The sequence below is a fragment of the Nerophis lumbriciformis genome, linkage group LG38 (assembly GCF_033978685.3).
Source record: "Nerophis lumbriciformis linkage group LG38, RoL_Nlum_v2.1, whole genome shotgun sequence".
In the NCBI taxonomy this organism is placed as follows: Eukaryota; Metazoa; Chordata; class Actinopteri; order Syngnathiformes; family Syngnathidae; genus Nerophis; species Nerophis lumbriciformis.
The window spans coordinates 17,435,936-17,452,340 of record NC_084585.2 but is presented as its reverse complement, the minus strand read 5'-3'; the positions used below and the strand labels follow the sequence as shown (position 1 = coordinate 17,452,340).

The following is a 16,405-nucleotide window of genomic DNA, read 5'->3' as shown; positions in this document are numbered from 1 at the left end:
AAACACTCATCCACTCCAGCAAAATGACTAATATAACTTATTGTTACATCCGGTTTGGTTTTCCAAACCAAAGTTATTTTTTTTGATAGTTTTCATATTTACCCTTAGTCACCTAAAATGCTTCAAATGAGTCACATTACAAGTGTCAAACATGATTACATTTTCATTGAAACTGGTGTTAGTTGTGCAAATAAAATACAGACTGTTGAATGAAAATGAAAATTGCACTCATCCCACAACCATCAACTCAACTGACCTTCATTGTCCAATTACTCTCTAACAGGCTTGTGATTGTGCACAATCACAAGCCTTTTTTCCTCATGCTTTTGTCTTCATGTGCTCAATTTCCTTCATGTGTGAATGTGACATGCTTGGCTCCTCTATCACCTTCACCTACCACAGCAAGACACATATCAGCTCATGAACTTCATGTTTCCATCAATGAACCACAGCTCCTCAGTGACGGCAGTGCTCATGCAGCCCCCAGAGGTAAGATTCAATTCTCTTGGTACTCACACATATTCACACAATAATGGTTGTGTGTTGACGTATTTTCACCGAATAGTAAAGCTGCATTTTGGGCCCCCTTGGCTAAATTGGGGACCGAAGCATATATCTCATCAATATCTCAATATCTCAACAATTTTTCACATTTTTTTGCAACAATTTGTATACTTTTTTGATTAAATGTGTATTTAATTTGATGATTGTTTTGTACTCAAACAAATTAATGGGAAATAAAGTATTCAAATGTTTTGTGTGTGTTCAAAATAACAATTTTAACACAATGTAAACATAAAGTTGTATACGTTCTTGGCCCATCTACGGCCGAGATTTCATTCCGGTAGTTCTAATTGTCAGCCCAGCACTAACTCTGTACGACGCAATGAAATATTTATCGATGACGGAGCAGGAAGGATCTATGAAAACGCTTGTAGTAACATTTCTTATGAATCTCCCTGTCATTCAGTAATTGACATTTTACATGAGCTTCTTCACACAAAACGGGGACCCTCACAAGTCGCAGGGCACAGTGCGTGATCTGCTTCTCAGTTTTTTTTTGTCACACCCCCTCATAGAAGGAAGAAAACATTTTGCGCCTCCACTCTCTGCACAACTGTAAATAATATAATTTGTCTATGAGATTGTTATAAGTACACTTCTGTATAGCATTGTGTTCTTATTAACATTAAAGAAAACAAAACTAGACGAAAGAAAGAAATATAGATCAACTTACAAAATATAATAACTTTATTAACATTGTTTTTAGTTTAGTCTGTAACAGAAAATATTCCCTCCTCCCCCAAAAAAAACAGTATCGCGAAAAGTGCATCTATTTGCCTGAAGTTGAAATAAATAAATAAATCATTATTTAAACCGTAAAAATCTTTGACCGACTTGAACCATTTGATTCTGAAAAAAAGAAAATAAAGAAACAAACACAACAAATAATAACTTCAAATTGATGAGCACAATTAATAAAACACTTTACAAAAATGAATGAAACAATCTATGTTTGTTTTTTTCTAATCAAATTGAGGATGTCAGGATTAATGGCTACAATGAGCACGTTTTGTAGTGCACAGCTTTTTGAAGTGGGGTTTGAAGGATGATACTGCATGGTACTGATAAAGCATGTTCCCTGATGTTGGACCACGCCACACCAGCTGAACACTGACTACTCTAAAGTATGTCCAGGTTTACATTGTGTAGTATTGTCCCTTGAGAAAATATGCAGTAATACAAATGATGAGGGGCAGCACGGTGGAAGAGGGGTTAGTGCATCTGCCTCACAATACGAAGGTCCTGAGTAGTCTTGGGTTCAATCCCGGGCTCGGGATCTTTCTGTGTGGAGTTTGCATGTCCTCCCCGTGACTGCGTGGGTTCCCTCCGGGTACTCCGGCTTCCTCCCACCTCCAAAGACATGCACCTGGGGATAAGTTGATTGGCAACACTAAATGGTCCCTAGTGTGTGAATGTGAGTGTGAATGTTGTCTGTCTATCTGTGTTGGCCCTGCGATGAGGTGGCGACTTGTCCATGGTGTACCCCGCCTTCAGCCCGATTGTAGCTGAGATAGGCTCCAGCGCCCCCCGCGACCCCAAAAGGGAATAAGCGGTAGAAAATGGATGGATGGACAAATGATGACTGGTAGGGGTGTGCAATTTTTTTTCCTCTGAAGGCCGCAGGCTAAAACGTCAAAGTATGCAGTTGCAATTTTGATCTCTCACTTTCAAAACTGATATTATATATAGATATTTTTTGTCAGAAAAAAATAGCAGCTTCCATGTCAGCTTTACTAGCGTCAACATTTCAACTTTTTCTATGTACATTTCAGCTGTATACTCTGTCATTAAACTTTTTATATTTGTAACATTATTTTTAGAATGTATAGTGTGCCGTTAAAATGTTTTTCTGCATTTTATTTTTGTTATTATTTGTATTATTATTATTTGTTATTTCTTTATTTATTTCTTTTAATTATTAGTATTTATTTTTTTCAACCTTTGTCTTTTGCTTTGTATGAGTGTGTGTGTGTATGTGTATGTTTTTGTTGTCTTATTTGTTGTAGGTTTGTGCCGTATGTCCATTGTTGGTTTGTTTGGGGGGTGTTTCAAGGGAAAGGGGTGTGAGGAATTTACTGACTTCAAAATTGTACTGTTTCGACTTGCACTCTTTAATATTTTTTGAAAATGTCGAAAAAAAGAGTTTGAAAAGAAAAAAAAAGGGTTTCTGCAGACCACAAATGTCACCTGGGCCGCACATTGGACACCCCTGGTATATTTAATGGATTTATGTGGGGGTATGATATCTGCTTCTCTATATTAGAGCCCGGCGGGGGTTGTTTGTCTGTTTGAATGAGGCCAAATTAAATGTTTAACTATTTTTTATATATATTTACTTGGAAAAACATGCTAGGCCTATTTTTACTGCAGCATCATTTTCATTGTGAGTTAATAAAAATTAAATAGAACTGTTTTTTTTTGTTTTTTTTGGTGGTGCAAGACCACACGAGAAACTGCTGGGATTTTGGACAGAAGGGCTTCCCCTCTCCGTGGACATGACAGATATACAGGATTAGAAGGTAATCCTGCGCGCTCTCATTGAGCATGCGCAGAGTGAGGCGCGTCGAAGGCAAGCTCCGTCTGCAGTTGGGAACTCCTCGACAAAATCTCATCCTCTCCACACTTAGTGATGAACTAAAGAAGGTAAGATGTTTTTTTTATTATTATTATTTATCAGATGATGTGGTTCTGGTTCGTCCGTGCGTTATGATTGTCACTCTTTTATCAGTTCAAAACCTTATTAACCCGGGTTGTTCATTAAAGAGACAACATGTCAGCATATTCTACATGTCAGGTTGGGTGTTTTTGTGCACAACAACAATGATAAAAGAGCTTCCCCGACCACAATGTACTAGTGTTGGCTGCCTTAAAATGCTCTGTGCACTGACCCACTTGGCACTCATAGAGCCTGACTTGTTCATATGCAACTCACAATGCAGCTCAACTATGCACTAAGTTGGAAAATGCACAATAAACAACAGAATGTATGAAGTATGTATTTATGTTCACTCATTTACAGCACATTGTCGTAAATATATTTGAACTATAGTTAAACCAGGGGTCGGCAACCCAACACGTTGAAAGAGCCATATTGGACCAAAAATACAAAAAACAAATCTGTCTGGAGCCACAAAAAGTGAAAGGCCGTATATAAGTGTTATAATGAAGGCAACACATGATGTACATGTCTATATTAGCTATAAAAGCCTACTATCAAAATGACTATGTGTCGCAGGCTGAAGCAAATCTTCGTTAACAGAAATGTTGAAATTTAATATTTATTCTACACATTTTTACATTAGAAACCATTAGTAAATCAAAGCCTGAGGCTACTCAGAAGGTTAGATAACTCCTGGAAATGACTGGCTTTTAATGGCCAAAGGTATAGATGTGTGTGTCCATGTTAAAGGAAACGGCAGGCTGTCTTCTTTTAATAGAGTTATTACAATCTTTGGCAAACTAGGTAATGTTTGCTGTGGTCTGGAACAACATGGTACACAAATCAGAAATACAGCCGATATTACATACAGATAATGTGTCATGAGACATGTAAAACTAAACTATATACAAAGAGGATAAAAGTAAAGGATATCAAATGAGCTCAAATATACCTACACATGAGGCATAATGATGCAATATGTACATACAGCTAGCCTAAATAGCATGTTAGCATTGATTAGCTTGCAGTCATGCACTGACCAAATATGCCTGATTAGCACTCCAACAAGTCAATAAAATCTACAAAGCGCACCTTTGTGTATTCACGCACAGAATGAAACTTTTGGTGGACAAAATGAGACAAAGAAGGAGTGGAAGATTTTACATGTAAACAAACTGTTGTGTCACAGTCCACAGTATGGTGAGTTCAAGAACCGCCGAAATTAGTAGGACAAAACGATGTTCACCAAATACTCTCATCAGTGAAGCATACACACAAGCATATTAATCAGTGGGCTTTCTAACAATTGGGAAGGTTTGTGTCATGTTTGTTCTCAAACAAAAAACATACTAAAATTAAAAAATATATTTTTCCCCATATTTTTCCATTTTCAATTTTTTTTTTAAATGCTCCAGGGAGCCACTAGGGCGGCACTAAAGAGCCACAGGTGGCTTGCGAGCCGCGGGTTGCTGACCCCCGAGTTAAACCCATAAGGAATATTGTTTCGGTGTACATTTTCTTATAAAGGATCTACAAAATACTGAAAATATGCTTTTTTTTGTCTACATTTTACACTATTAGAAGCCAATTCCTTGATGATAATGAAGCGGGAAAAATCCCCAAATCCAGTGGTATGTAATTCATGAATTATTTTGTCTACATCTGTTGATTTAATGCAGGAATTTGTGACCTCTTTTGACTACGGGGCCCAACATTTCCACCACAGAGGGGCTGGGGGCCCACTCAATAATTAACACTGAATTAGTAATCTTGCTTTTGATTTCAATCAAATTCAATGATTAAATCTAACCTCCTTATACAGTCTACAACCTTGTCAAGTGATATGAAACCGTGTGTTAGTTACAAAGCTAATTTTTTTAACATATAAACCTTAGCTTTAGGTCAGGCTGATTAGAAAAAATAAACCAACTAAATATAGTGCATAAGAAGCATAAATAATGCATAAAGAAGCATAAATAACGCATAAATAACTGACAAAAACAAATTTGTAATTATGTTGTGCTAAAATTGATAAACTAAATTAATAATGTATATGTTTTTAACTAAACGGTCAATAAAATTAAAGTGCAAATGAAAATACAGCCTAACTACTTTAGATTTAATTTTTGCGTTTAAAAAACTTCTCCATGACTTTAGCGTTTGAGATAGTCATTACTGCTACAAGTGGTGGAAAAGTGTATTACAACTGCGTCTCGCTGCAGCCCACATAGACCACAGCTTAGATATTTTTTGCCTGCCCTCTAGGTGGTGGCTGTGGTTAAGAAACACTAATTTAATGAATACATTTCATTAATTAATCATCGTTTACTTGAATTTAGTCATTAATAAACAAAATGTATTTTATCAATGAATTTGTAAATGTATATACCGGTCCCTTTCCACAATTCATTAATTTTTGTCATGTATTTACAAAAACAAAAAATGTACTATGCAAATATATTTTTAAATAAATAAGTGTATGTATTCATAATAATAATACATCAAAATCCATAATAATACATGTACTTGTGATTTTCTTAATATTTTTTCAGATTTTTGTAATTTTATAGTATGATGCGTAAAGTATTACTAATAACTAAATCATAATTAATTTGACTGTTGTGATAAACATAATTAATTATAATAATGCATTTGTTTATATATTCTTTATTATAATTTCTAATATTGTAATAATGCATTTGTTTATAAATGCATTATTACAATGCATGTATAGTAATGATACAGCATTTTAAATACATATACATATTCATAATACAGTAATGTTACATATAATAATTTATATTATTTTACTCAGAGAATTAGGAAAAATACTGCTTTCTCTTTAAATACCTCTAAAGGCTCAGTGGCCACCTGCGTGGACAGCACTTTTTAGCTCTTATTTCCAAAATTGTGTACACTACTGAATTGGGGTCTTATGGCCGCTTATGTGGACACTTATACTGCCATCTGGTGGTGTCAGAAGAGTATAACATACAATGGAATTTGGAAATAAAATGTAAAAATAAGAATTAGCATGTCACTAAACATGAAGTACACGTTTGTTACTTATGCACTAAGTACATCATATCAAAAGATGATTCTTAGTTTTTATTCTAATTAGGGTCCAATAAGCCTAAATAGCAAAGAGAAATAAAACAAAGCATGTAAACAAACAGCTTGGGCCTTAAGAGGTTTTAAGAAGAAGACGCCACAATCCTTATATATGTGAATTACACTTAGAAAAATAGCAGTTTTGTGCAGTGCGAGATATTGGTCCTCGTTTGAAATATTGTTTGCATCTTTATAAAGTATAATAGTCAGTAAAGGCTAGTATGGATGTGCTGGTATTTTTCCAGAAGGGCTTTATAGATTAAGAAAGTAATCCTATTACTCTTAAACAAATAGAGAGAATAGCCATCTTGCAGTGTTTTTAATCAAATTTATAAAAGTAGCAGTCATCTTGCTGCTATTTTTTTTATATGCTTAGAGTATTTGTGAAATTATTATTATTTCTTCATTTTCTGGTGTTTTTGTGTGCCAGTCACATGCAATAGAAACAATTCTGGATCGCACAGGATTATCTTCACGTCATCTTGTCCCACTTTTTTCAGCATGAATCTAATATCAGACAGCTGGGGTTAATCTCATGTTTTTGCACGTGTCGAGCTTATGTTATCGGTTTATGTTTATGCATCCACGTTTTTGATATTGTCGCGCATCACAAGTGCACTCTTGCACGCACAAATTAAAGCGCCTGCGCTTCCTTCTCTTCAGGCCTGACGGTGACCTCTTCCTCCTTGAAGCCACCGAGGCAAAAAAAACCAGACGTTCTTTGCATCAGATGCCCGACCGTCCAGCTCATGGACAGGGAGAGTTGGCGTGACATGTCCACGAGTGCATCCAGAACAGGATGTCCAAATGTGAGCTGATCGAACTGAAGGACCTCAGCGTGAATGATCCCATCGAGCTGGTGGCCCCCGGGCCTCGCGGGGCTCCGAGTCGAGTCGGCCACTTCCACCTTGTCCGTCTTGTCGGGGACACCGTCCGTATCGAGGCCCCGCCTACAGAGACGGGAAGCGGCCACGACTTCCAGCCCTACGGTCATACTCACCTGAGCTGGTGTGACCTGTGTGGAGAATTCATCTGGGGTCTTTATAAGCAGCCTCTACGCTGCATCAGTGAGTACGCTTGTATTATATCCTCTCAAGGATGATACTGTAGAATGATATACAAAACCCAAAACCAGTGAAGTTGGCACGTTGTGTAAATTGTGAATAAAAAGAGAATACAATGATTTGCAAATCCATTTCAACTTATATTCAATTGGATAGACTGCAAAGACAAGATATTTAATATTCGAACTGAGAAACATAATTTTAAAAAAAAATAATCATTAACTTAGAATTTAATAGCAGCAACACATTGCAAAAAAGTTGGCACAGGGGCATTTTTACCACTGTGTTACATGGCCTTTCCTTTTAACAACACTCAGTAAACGTTTGGGTACTGAGGACACCAATTTTTGAAGCTTTTCAGGTGGAATTCTTTCCCATTCTTGCTTGACAGCTTAAGTTGTTCAACAGTCCAGGGGTCTCTGTTGTCGTATTTTAGGCTTCATAATGCACCACACATTTTCAATGGGAGACAGATCTGGACTACAGGCAGGCCAGTCTAGTATCCACACTCTTTTACTACGATGCCAAGCTGTTGTAACACATAGCTTGGCATTGTCTTGCTGAAATAAGCAGGGGCGTCCATGATAACGTTGCTTGGATGGCAACATATGTTGCTCCAAAAACCTGTATGTACCTTTCAGCATTAATGGTGCCTTCACAGATGTGTAAGTTACCCATGCCGTAGGCACTAATACACCCCCAAACCATCACAGATGCTGGCTTTTGAACTTTGTGCCTATAACAATCCGGATGGTTCTTTTCCTCTTTGGTCCGGAGGACACAAAGTCCACAGTTTTAAAAAAAAAAATTGAAATGTGGACTCGTCAGACCACAGAACACTTTTCCACTTTTCCACTTTGCATCAGTCCATCTTAGATGAGTTCGGGCCCAGCGAAGCCGGCGGGTTTTCTGGGTGTTGTTGATAAATGGTTTTCGCTTTGCATAGTAGTAGTTTTAACTAACACTTACAGATGTAGCGACGAACTGTGGTTACTGACAGGGGTTTTCTGAAGTGTTCCTGAGTCCATGTGGTGATATCCTTTTCACACTGATGTTGCTTTTTGATGCGGTACCGCCTGAGGGATTCAAGGTCACGGGCTTAACCGCTTATGTGCAGTGATTTCTCCAGATTCTCTGAACCGTTTGATGATATTACAGAAGTTAGATGGTGAAATCCCTAAATTCCTTCCAATAGCTGGTTGAGAAATGTTGTTCCTAACAACAATTTGCTCACGCATTTGTTCACAAAGTGGTGACCCTCGCCCTATCCTTGTTGGTGAATGACTGAGCATTTCATGGAAACTGCTTTTATTCCCAATCATGGCACCCACCTGTTCCCAATTAGCCTGTTCACCTGTGGGATGTTCCAAATAAGTGTTTGATGAGCATTCCTCAACTTTCTCAGTCTTTTTTGCCACTTCTGCCAGCTTTTTTGAAACATGATGTTGCAGGCATCAAATTCCAAATGAGCTAATATTTGCAAAAAATAAAAAAGTTTTCCAGTATCTTGTCTTTGCAGTCTATTCAATTGAAAATAGGTTGAAAATGATTAGCAAATCATTGTATTCTGTTTTTATTTACCATTTACATAACGTGCCAACTTCACTGGTTTTAGGTTTTGTACTTTCGAGTTCTAGTCTGTGCACAGCTTGTATAAGAGTATAGATTTACTTGTTCACTGCATCACCGTCATCTTTCTCATCAAGACACTTGTCGCCTTGGAGGTGTGTTTTGTCTTCTCATCATGTTGGAAAACTGACAAAGTCACACATTGAACCGCAGCTCACCAGTGCCGGCAGCCTTCATGCAAGCCCAAGACCATGATGCTACCATCGCCACGCTTGGAACTCTCTTGGGTTTCCAGATATTTACATAATAATCTTTGTGTGTTGACTCATTTTCAGTGGATGCTAAATCTATACTGAGATACAAGCTGCACACAGACTACTCTAAAAAAGAGGTTCTCAACCTGGGAGCATTTTTTCCAATAGTCTTTTATTTGAAATCGGCTGTGTCATCTTTGTAAAGACAAACACATGTAATTACATGTCCAATGTGCATGTATTAGGAATGTATTAAGGAAATGATCAGGAACATAACTGCTTATTAAAATTAGATATCAAAACGGCACTAATTACGACCACAAAATCAGATGTGTGACTGTATGACAAAGGAGGGAAATGAGTATACCATTGCTCAGTTTTACTTTAAAATGTACAAAAAACAAGTCAGTCATTTATTAAATATTTGAATGCACAGTCATTCTTCACTAGCTATCTACGCCGTACCCAGAATGCATGCCACCAGTTGAGAATCACTGCTCTAAAGTACTATTGTCCCTTGAAAATATATTCTGTCATAAAATGTTTGCTGTAATGCGGCACAACAATTTGGTTCTAAATGGGGTGCCCTGAACCGATCCTGATACTGTATACTGGTCCGATATCAGCAAAAAAATTAAAAAGTATGTCGCTTGCATCTAAAATGTTCAATACTAACAATCCTGCAGCGTGTTTACTAGTACAACGCTGGACAGCCAGTTAACATCTAAAAGTTCACCAATAAGCACAAACGGTTCTTCTATTTTAGTCAAGTCATTTATAAAAGATAAACATGGTTGGACATAGGCTGCTGGGAGCTTGCACCTACACAACAGCTAAGCACAACATAGCACACAAGCTAGACATACATCATAAGTTTCTTTTATTGAACAATATTGCTGTCTAAACCAACACATTTGTCAATATAAACAAAAACTATAGTTGCATATTACTTATACATACAAAGTCTCCAAGGCAGAAGTGTATTAAAAGGTATCCAGTAACAAACGTGTGCGCATAATTCAAATTAAAGTGCCTAAATTATTGTGGCTTTCGCAAAACATAAAACACAACTCCGCTTCAGCATTAGTCTATTCCAGACGGTTAATAATAAATAGATTAGTGTTTTTCATACCCACCATTGTTCTCTGTTTGACTACTATCACTTGATTAAGCTTTTTCTAACGTTCTACACTGCAAAATAATAAACGTATATATGATTCCTCCTGATATCGTATGAGGTCAATATCGGAATTGGCCAATACTCAAGGCTCCGATATCGCTATCGTATCAGAAGTTCAATTTATTTCTGTAGACCCCTTGTTTAAACAACTATGGTGTTGTTTTGTTTTTAGTTTGATTTAAGGACATTTTTATATGACATCGTATATTAAATTCCATGTTATTACAGGTGCTTGATGAGAAACGTTGTCTATGACACACAGACAAATACTTTGTCATGTTTTGGTCTTTTAGTGGGAATTTATTGAGGAAAAAATGCAAATGTCAACAGCATTTAGGTTGTTCATATGGTGAGCATGTTGTGTGTGTGCACTCGAGGCGATGACCTATAAAACACAGAAGCAGTAAATCTGCCTCCAACACGACAGCATGACGAGCTTGTGTGTCAGCCTGTGTTGAATCATCATGTTCCTGCAAATCGGAGCAGTGATGATGATGATGGTCATGGTGATGAGGATGGTAATGGTGTGAAATATGCTTATTGAATGTGTTACCATGACTAGAAATTGCAGGAGGGTTTTGTTCATGTCAACCTGCCGTAAGATCACTCAGGTTACCAACATTAGTAGCAAGTTACTTTGGTCATATCATTACACATTTCAACATGTGCGAAAAGGAGTAGGAAGAAGCAGAGCTTATGTCTCAGCACTTATCAGTAGTTTGTTAACTTCCTGTGTCTGAATGTCACAATTTCCTACTAGATATAGAAAAGAATAGAATATGTGTAACAATAGATAAGTTGATTAATAACCACCATGTTGTGGCACATTAGTGTGCCGTGAGAAATCATGAGTCATGCAACCAACTCTACTTAACTGCTACAAAACTCATTGCTTATTTACTACAAATAATGAAAGTGTGTTCATCTATCCATGCTGGCAATTTATTGTGACAGGCAGAAGCATAAAATAGTCTTCCACGAGATAGCAGAAGGTACAAACCCCGTTTCCATATGAGTTGGGAAATTGTGTTAGATGTAAATATAAACAGAATACAATGATTTGCAAATCATTTTCAACCCATATTCAGTTGAATATGCTACAAAGACAACATATTTGATGTTCAAACTGGTAAACATTTTTTTTTTGCAAATAATCATTAACTTTAGAATTTGATGCCAGCAATACGTGACAAAGAAGTTGGGAAAGGTGGCAATAAATACTGATAAAGTTAAGGAATGCTCATCAAACACTTATTTGGAACATCCCACAGGTGTTCCGGCTAATTGGGAACAGGTGGGTGCCATGATTGGGTATAAAACAGCTTCCCAAAAAATGCTCAGTCTTTCACAAGAAAGGATGGGGCGAGGGTCACCACTTTGTCAACAAATGCGTGAGCAAATTGTTGAACAGTTCAAGAAAAACCTTTCTCAACCAGCTATTGCAAGGAATTTAGGGATTTCACCATCTACGGTCCGTAAAACCATCAAAGGGTTCAGAGAATCTGGAGAAATCACTGCACGTAAGCAGCTAAGCCCGTGACCTTCGATCCCTCAGGCTGTATTGCATCAACAAGCGACATCAGTGTGTAAAGGATATCACCACATGGGCTCAGGAACACTTAAGAAACCCACTGTCAGTAACTACAGTTGGTCGCTACATCTGTAAGTGCAAGTTATAACTCTCCTATGCAAGGCGAAAACCGTTTATCAACAACACCCAGAAACGCCGTCGGCTTCGCTGGGCCTGAGCTCATCTAAGATGGACTGATACAAAGTGGAAAAGTGTTCTGTGGTCTGACGAGTCCATATTTCAAATTGTTTTTGGAAACTGTGGACGTTGTGTCCTCCGGACCAAAGAGGAAAAGAACCATCCGGATTGTTATAGGCGCAAAGTTGAAAAGCCAGCATCTGTGATGGTATGGGGGTGTATTAGTGCCCAAGACATGGGTAACTTACACATCTGTGAAGGCACCATTAATGCTGAAAGGTACATACAGGTTTTGGAGCAACATATGTTGCCATCCAAGCAACGTGACCATGGATGCCCCTGCTTATTTCAGCAAGACAATGCCAAGCCACGTGTTACATCAACGTGGCTTCATAGTAAAAGACTGCGGGTACTAGACTGGCCTGCCTGTAGTCTCCCATTGAAAATGTGTGGCGCATTATGAAGCCTAAAATACCACAACGGAGACCCCCGGACTGTTGAACAACTTAAGCTCATCAAGCAAGAATGGGAAAGAATTCCACCTGAGAAGCTTAAAAAATGTGTCTCCTCAGTTCCCAAACATTTACTGAGTGTTGTTAAAAGGAAAGGCCATGTAACACAGTGGTGAACAGGCACTTTTCCAACTACTTTGGCACGTGTTGCAGCCATGAAATTCTAAGTTAATAATTATTTGCAAAAAAAAAAAAAAAGTTTATGAGTTTGAACATCAAATATGTTGTCTTTGTAGTGCATTCAATTGAATATGGGTTGAAAATGATTTGCAAATCATTGTATTCCATTTATATTTACATTTAACACATTTTCCCAACTCATGGAAACGGGGTTTGTAAAAAAGTAAAGATATAAGACCTAGATTAAAAAAACAACAACTATTTATTAAATAAAAACAGTAAAGCTGCTAGCAGCGTTGAACAGGTCGACGCATCTAAATGAAAGTTTACTCAAATCGATGTTTATACGCGACGCAGCACTCACAGCGACCAGGTGGCGTAGTAATTATTTAAGTAATGGACATATTGATGTCTTCAGGGTGTCATGTTCGTTATACACACCAATTATCACAGAAGTCGAACCAGGTGGAGTCAAATTCCCCAGGTTTTGTGTTGCTTAGTGACTTATCAAACGTTCCTCCCACATCTAATGGAGCAACCAAAAATCCTTCAGATTTGATCATCGCCCATCTGTTTAATATCTGTAATTTGAATTTGGGTTTATTTATATCAAAGTCCCTATTAGTGTTAAGTCAAAGTAAACCCCTGGTTTTTGTACAAAATGGCCTGTCCAAACCAAGATGGCCGATTTCCTGTTTGTTTTCAAACATAGGTGTTTGAGACTTTTTCATGTGTCCTGTCATGAGAGACGTCTCCACCAAATTGTGTGACAATCTGTGACACTTGTGGCAGGGGGTCCTTTTTGTTTCCACAAGGGAAATTGTTCCACACAGTAGCTCAGTTACTATGATGGAAAGTGTAAGGATGGAAAGGACTATAAATAGACTAAATATAACGGTATAAAATATAACATATATGCGTAATTCAATTTAAAGGCGGCGCTATCGAGTGAAATGTGGAGGGTCTCTTACGGGGCGGCTGAAAACGATTGTATTTTTTTTGTTTGGAATGCAAAGAATAATAATGTAAACATAGCAGTTATTTGATTGATTGATTGATTGAAACTTGTATTAGTAGATTGAACAGTACAGTACATATTCCGTACAATTGACCACTAAATGGTAACACCCGAATAAGTTTTTCAACTTGTTTAAGTCGGGGTCCATGTAAATCAATTTATGGTAATAGTGCCTTTGCTAGCTCGGTGCACGGGCTCCAATGGTAAATGGTCTGTAGCGCTTTACCATACCTGAAACGATACCTAGAGTGCCTTACATTATAAATGACATTCACCCATTCACATTCACACACTGATGGAGGAAGCAAAGTGGGTGAAGTGTCTTGCCCAAGGACACAATGGCCGTGACTAGGATGGCGGAAGCTGGATTCAAACCAGAAGCTGGATTCGAACCAGGAACCCTAAAGTTGCTGGCATGGCCGCTCTACCATCTGAGCAATGCCGTCGCCCAATAATGTATTGAAAAGAAAATAGGGTAACACTTTAGTATGGGAACATATTCACCATTAATTAGTTGCTTATTATTGCTTATTATTATTTCTTATTAACATGCAAATTAGTAACATATTGGCTCTTAAATAGTTATTATTAAGCACTTATTAATGCCTTATTCTGCATGGCCTTGTTATACAACCAGTAAGCCATTAACTAAGAGTCTTCCCTCAATAACCTCAAAATGATTGCTTATTAGCAACCCTAACCCTAACCCTTATATGTTCCCCTAATGTCCAAATAACTCTAAATTAAGTCTTTGTTACTGAGAATATGTTCCCCATACTAAAGTGTTACCGAAAATAAACACAATAATAAAATATTAAAAACTAATGGATTCATAAAACAGGACTAATACAGATAAATAAATGCAGAATATTGACTACGCAGTAACTTGTCAAATAATTACAAAAAAGAGCTATATTGTTGATATTGGTACAATATTATAATAATATAATAATTGATCATTTATGGTCAGAGTGTACCTCTTACATTTGAACCGATGTGGTACCATCGATAAGGGAATCGATAAGAACAGTACTAATTTTTGTTACTTTTGTGTGTTTATGTTAATTGCGTAATAATGAAATGCATATATTTTTTCTTTTATTTGTCATTTAACAGTGAGCTGATATTGATAATTGTGCAAACAGTTGTTATATCTTGTTTTCTTACACTTCTGAGTTTCATTTGCAAGTATGCATTCTTTTCAGTTTGTTCTGGTTGTGTTGCCGTAGTCTGGGAGTAAAAATATTGCTAATGCTAATCAGTAGCATGTATATGTCATATCCCAGCGGTGTCCAACTCATTTTAGCTCAGGGGCCGCATGGAGGAGAGTCTGTGCACACACGGGCCGGACTATTAAAATCATGGCATTAAAACTAAAAAAATAAAGACAACTTCAGATTGTTTTCTTTGTCTTACTTTGGCCAAAAATAGAACAAACACATTCTAAAAAATATTACAATAAAAATATAGAAAAAGAATACTGGCAGCGGTAAAGTTAAGATCCATGAAGGAAAGAAGAAAGTGAATTAATAACTGAATACATTTACATATGCATAAACATTTTTTTTTTAATGAATCAAGTAACGTTTATGACAACCTTTTTCCAAAACACAATATAGAATGTGAGATACAACAGGATAATTTATCATTTGTTTTCAAAACGGTTACAAAAAAGTGGGACGCCCAAAATTTACTGTGGGACCCCATTTTTATGACTTGATGGGGTCCCTGAGACCTAGCGCCAACACTGATTGAGTATTGGTGCCAGCAGAAGGCGGCTGTGGCCTGCGGGCCGGTTCTAATACTAATCAAATATCATCCCGGGGCCATAGATAATTCATTCGCGGGCCGGATCATTATCTATGGCCCCCGGGCCTTGACTTTGCATCAAGCTAACACATTTTAAAAAAGCGGAGCCTTACTTCTGGGCGCTTTCTATCAGCCATGCTTGCTTTGTTAGCATGGAATTGTACTGTTACTTAAAGGCAGTCTGTTTGCCCGCCAAGTGCTTAAGCCGACATGATATCATGTGGTATTGAAATAGGGTACCAATTAAATTTACATAAATCTGTACCAAGTAATAAAAAAGTATCAAATTCAGTACCCATACCCGGTTGGAATATCCTTCATTTTAGACGTGTCTGTGCTGTTACCTCTCATGCAAAGACATGTTCTTCCGTTATTGACACCTCCACCATATGCTTCCCATCCTCAGATTGCAGCTACACTTGTCACCACAGATGTCGAGCGCTCATCCAGCTGGACTGCAGCACAGACACAAGTTTTCCAGCAGAGCAGGTGGATTTCTCTGTGGACTCCATCGAGACGGACACCAACGTGGTGAGGAACTGATGCTGCAAGGCTGTGGTAGAAAATATGTCTAACCAAAGCAGTTGGTGGAAAAGTAGGCAGACGACTTGGGGAAGCAGCACAAACTCTAGAGCAGGGGTGTCAAACTCAAATACAGAGTGGGCCAAAATTTAAAACTGAACAAAGCCGCGGGCCAAGGTTGAACAAATTAACCTTTTAATATGGACCCAAACAAGTTTTGCATTGAATATTGAACAAGCAAGGCTTATATAACTTTATAGTGACATGCAAAATCGAGTTTCAAATAATAATAATAATAATAATAATAATCAAAAA

At 37.5% G+C, this 16,405-nt stretch overlaps 1 protein-coding gene across 5 annotated transcripts in view; it reads left to right on the top strand.

The window, feature by feature from the left end:
- rassf1 (Ras association domain family member 1) overlaps positions 1–16,405 on the top strand; it is a 38,647-nt gene that overhangs the window by 10,122 nt on the left and 12,120 nt on the right. The window contains exons 2-6 of one of the 5 annotated variants that reach the window (XM_061932233.2): positions 403–489; positions 3,005–3,207; positions 4,805–4,854; positions 6,998–7,401; positions 15,975–16,099. In XM_061932233.2, the coding sequence (XP_061788217.1) occupies positions 7,134–7,401; positions 15,975–16,099 (393 nt within the window). In that variant the 5' untranslated portion in view covers positions 403–489; positions 3,005–3,207; positions 4,805–4,854; positions 6,998–7,133. Of the gene's footprint in view, positions 1–402; positions 490–2,410; positions 3,208–4,804; positions 4,855–6,997; positions 7,402–15,974; positions 16,100–16,405 lie in introns of those variants that run through there. The other 4 variants (XM_061932230.2, XM_061932229.2, XM_061932232.2 and 1 more) reach the window with 4 other exon arrangements.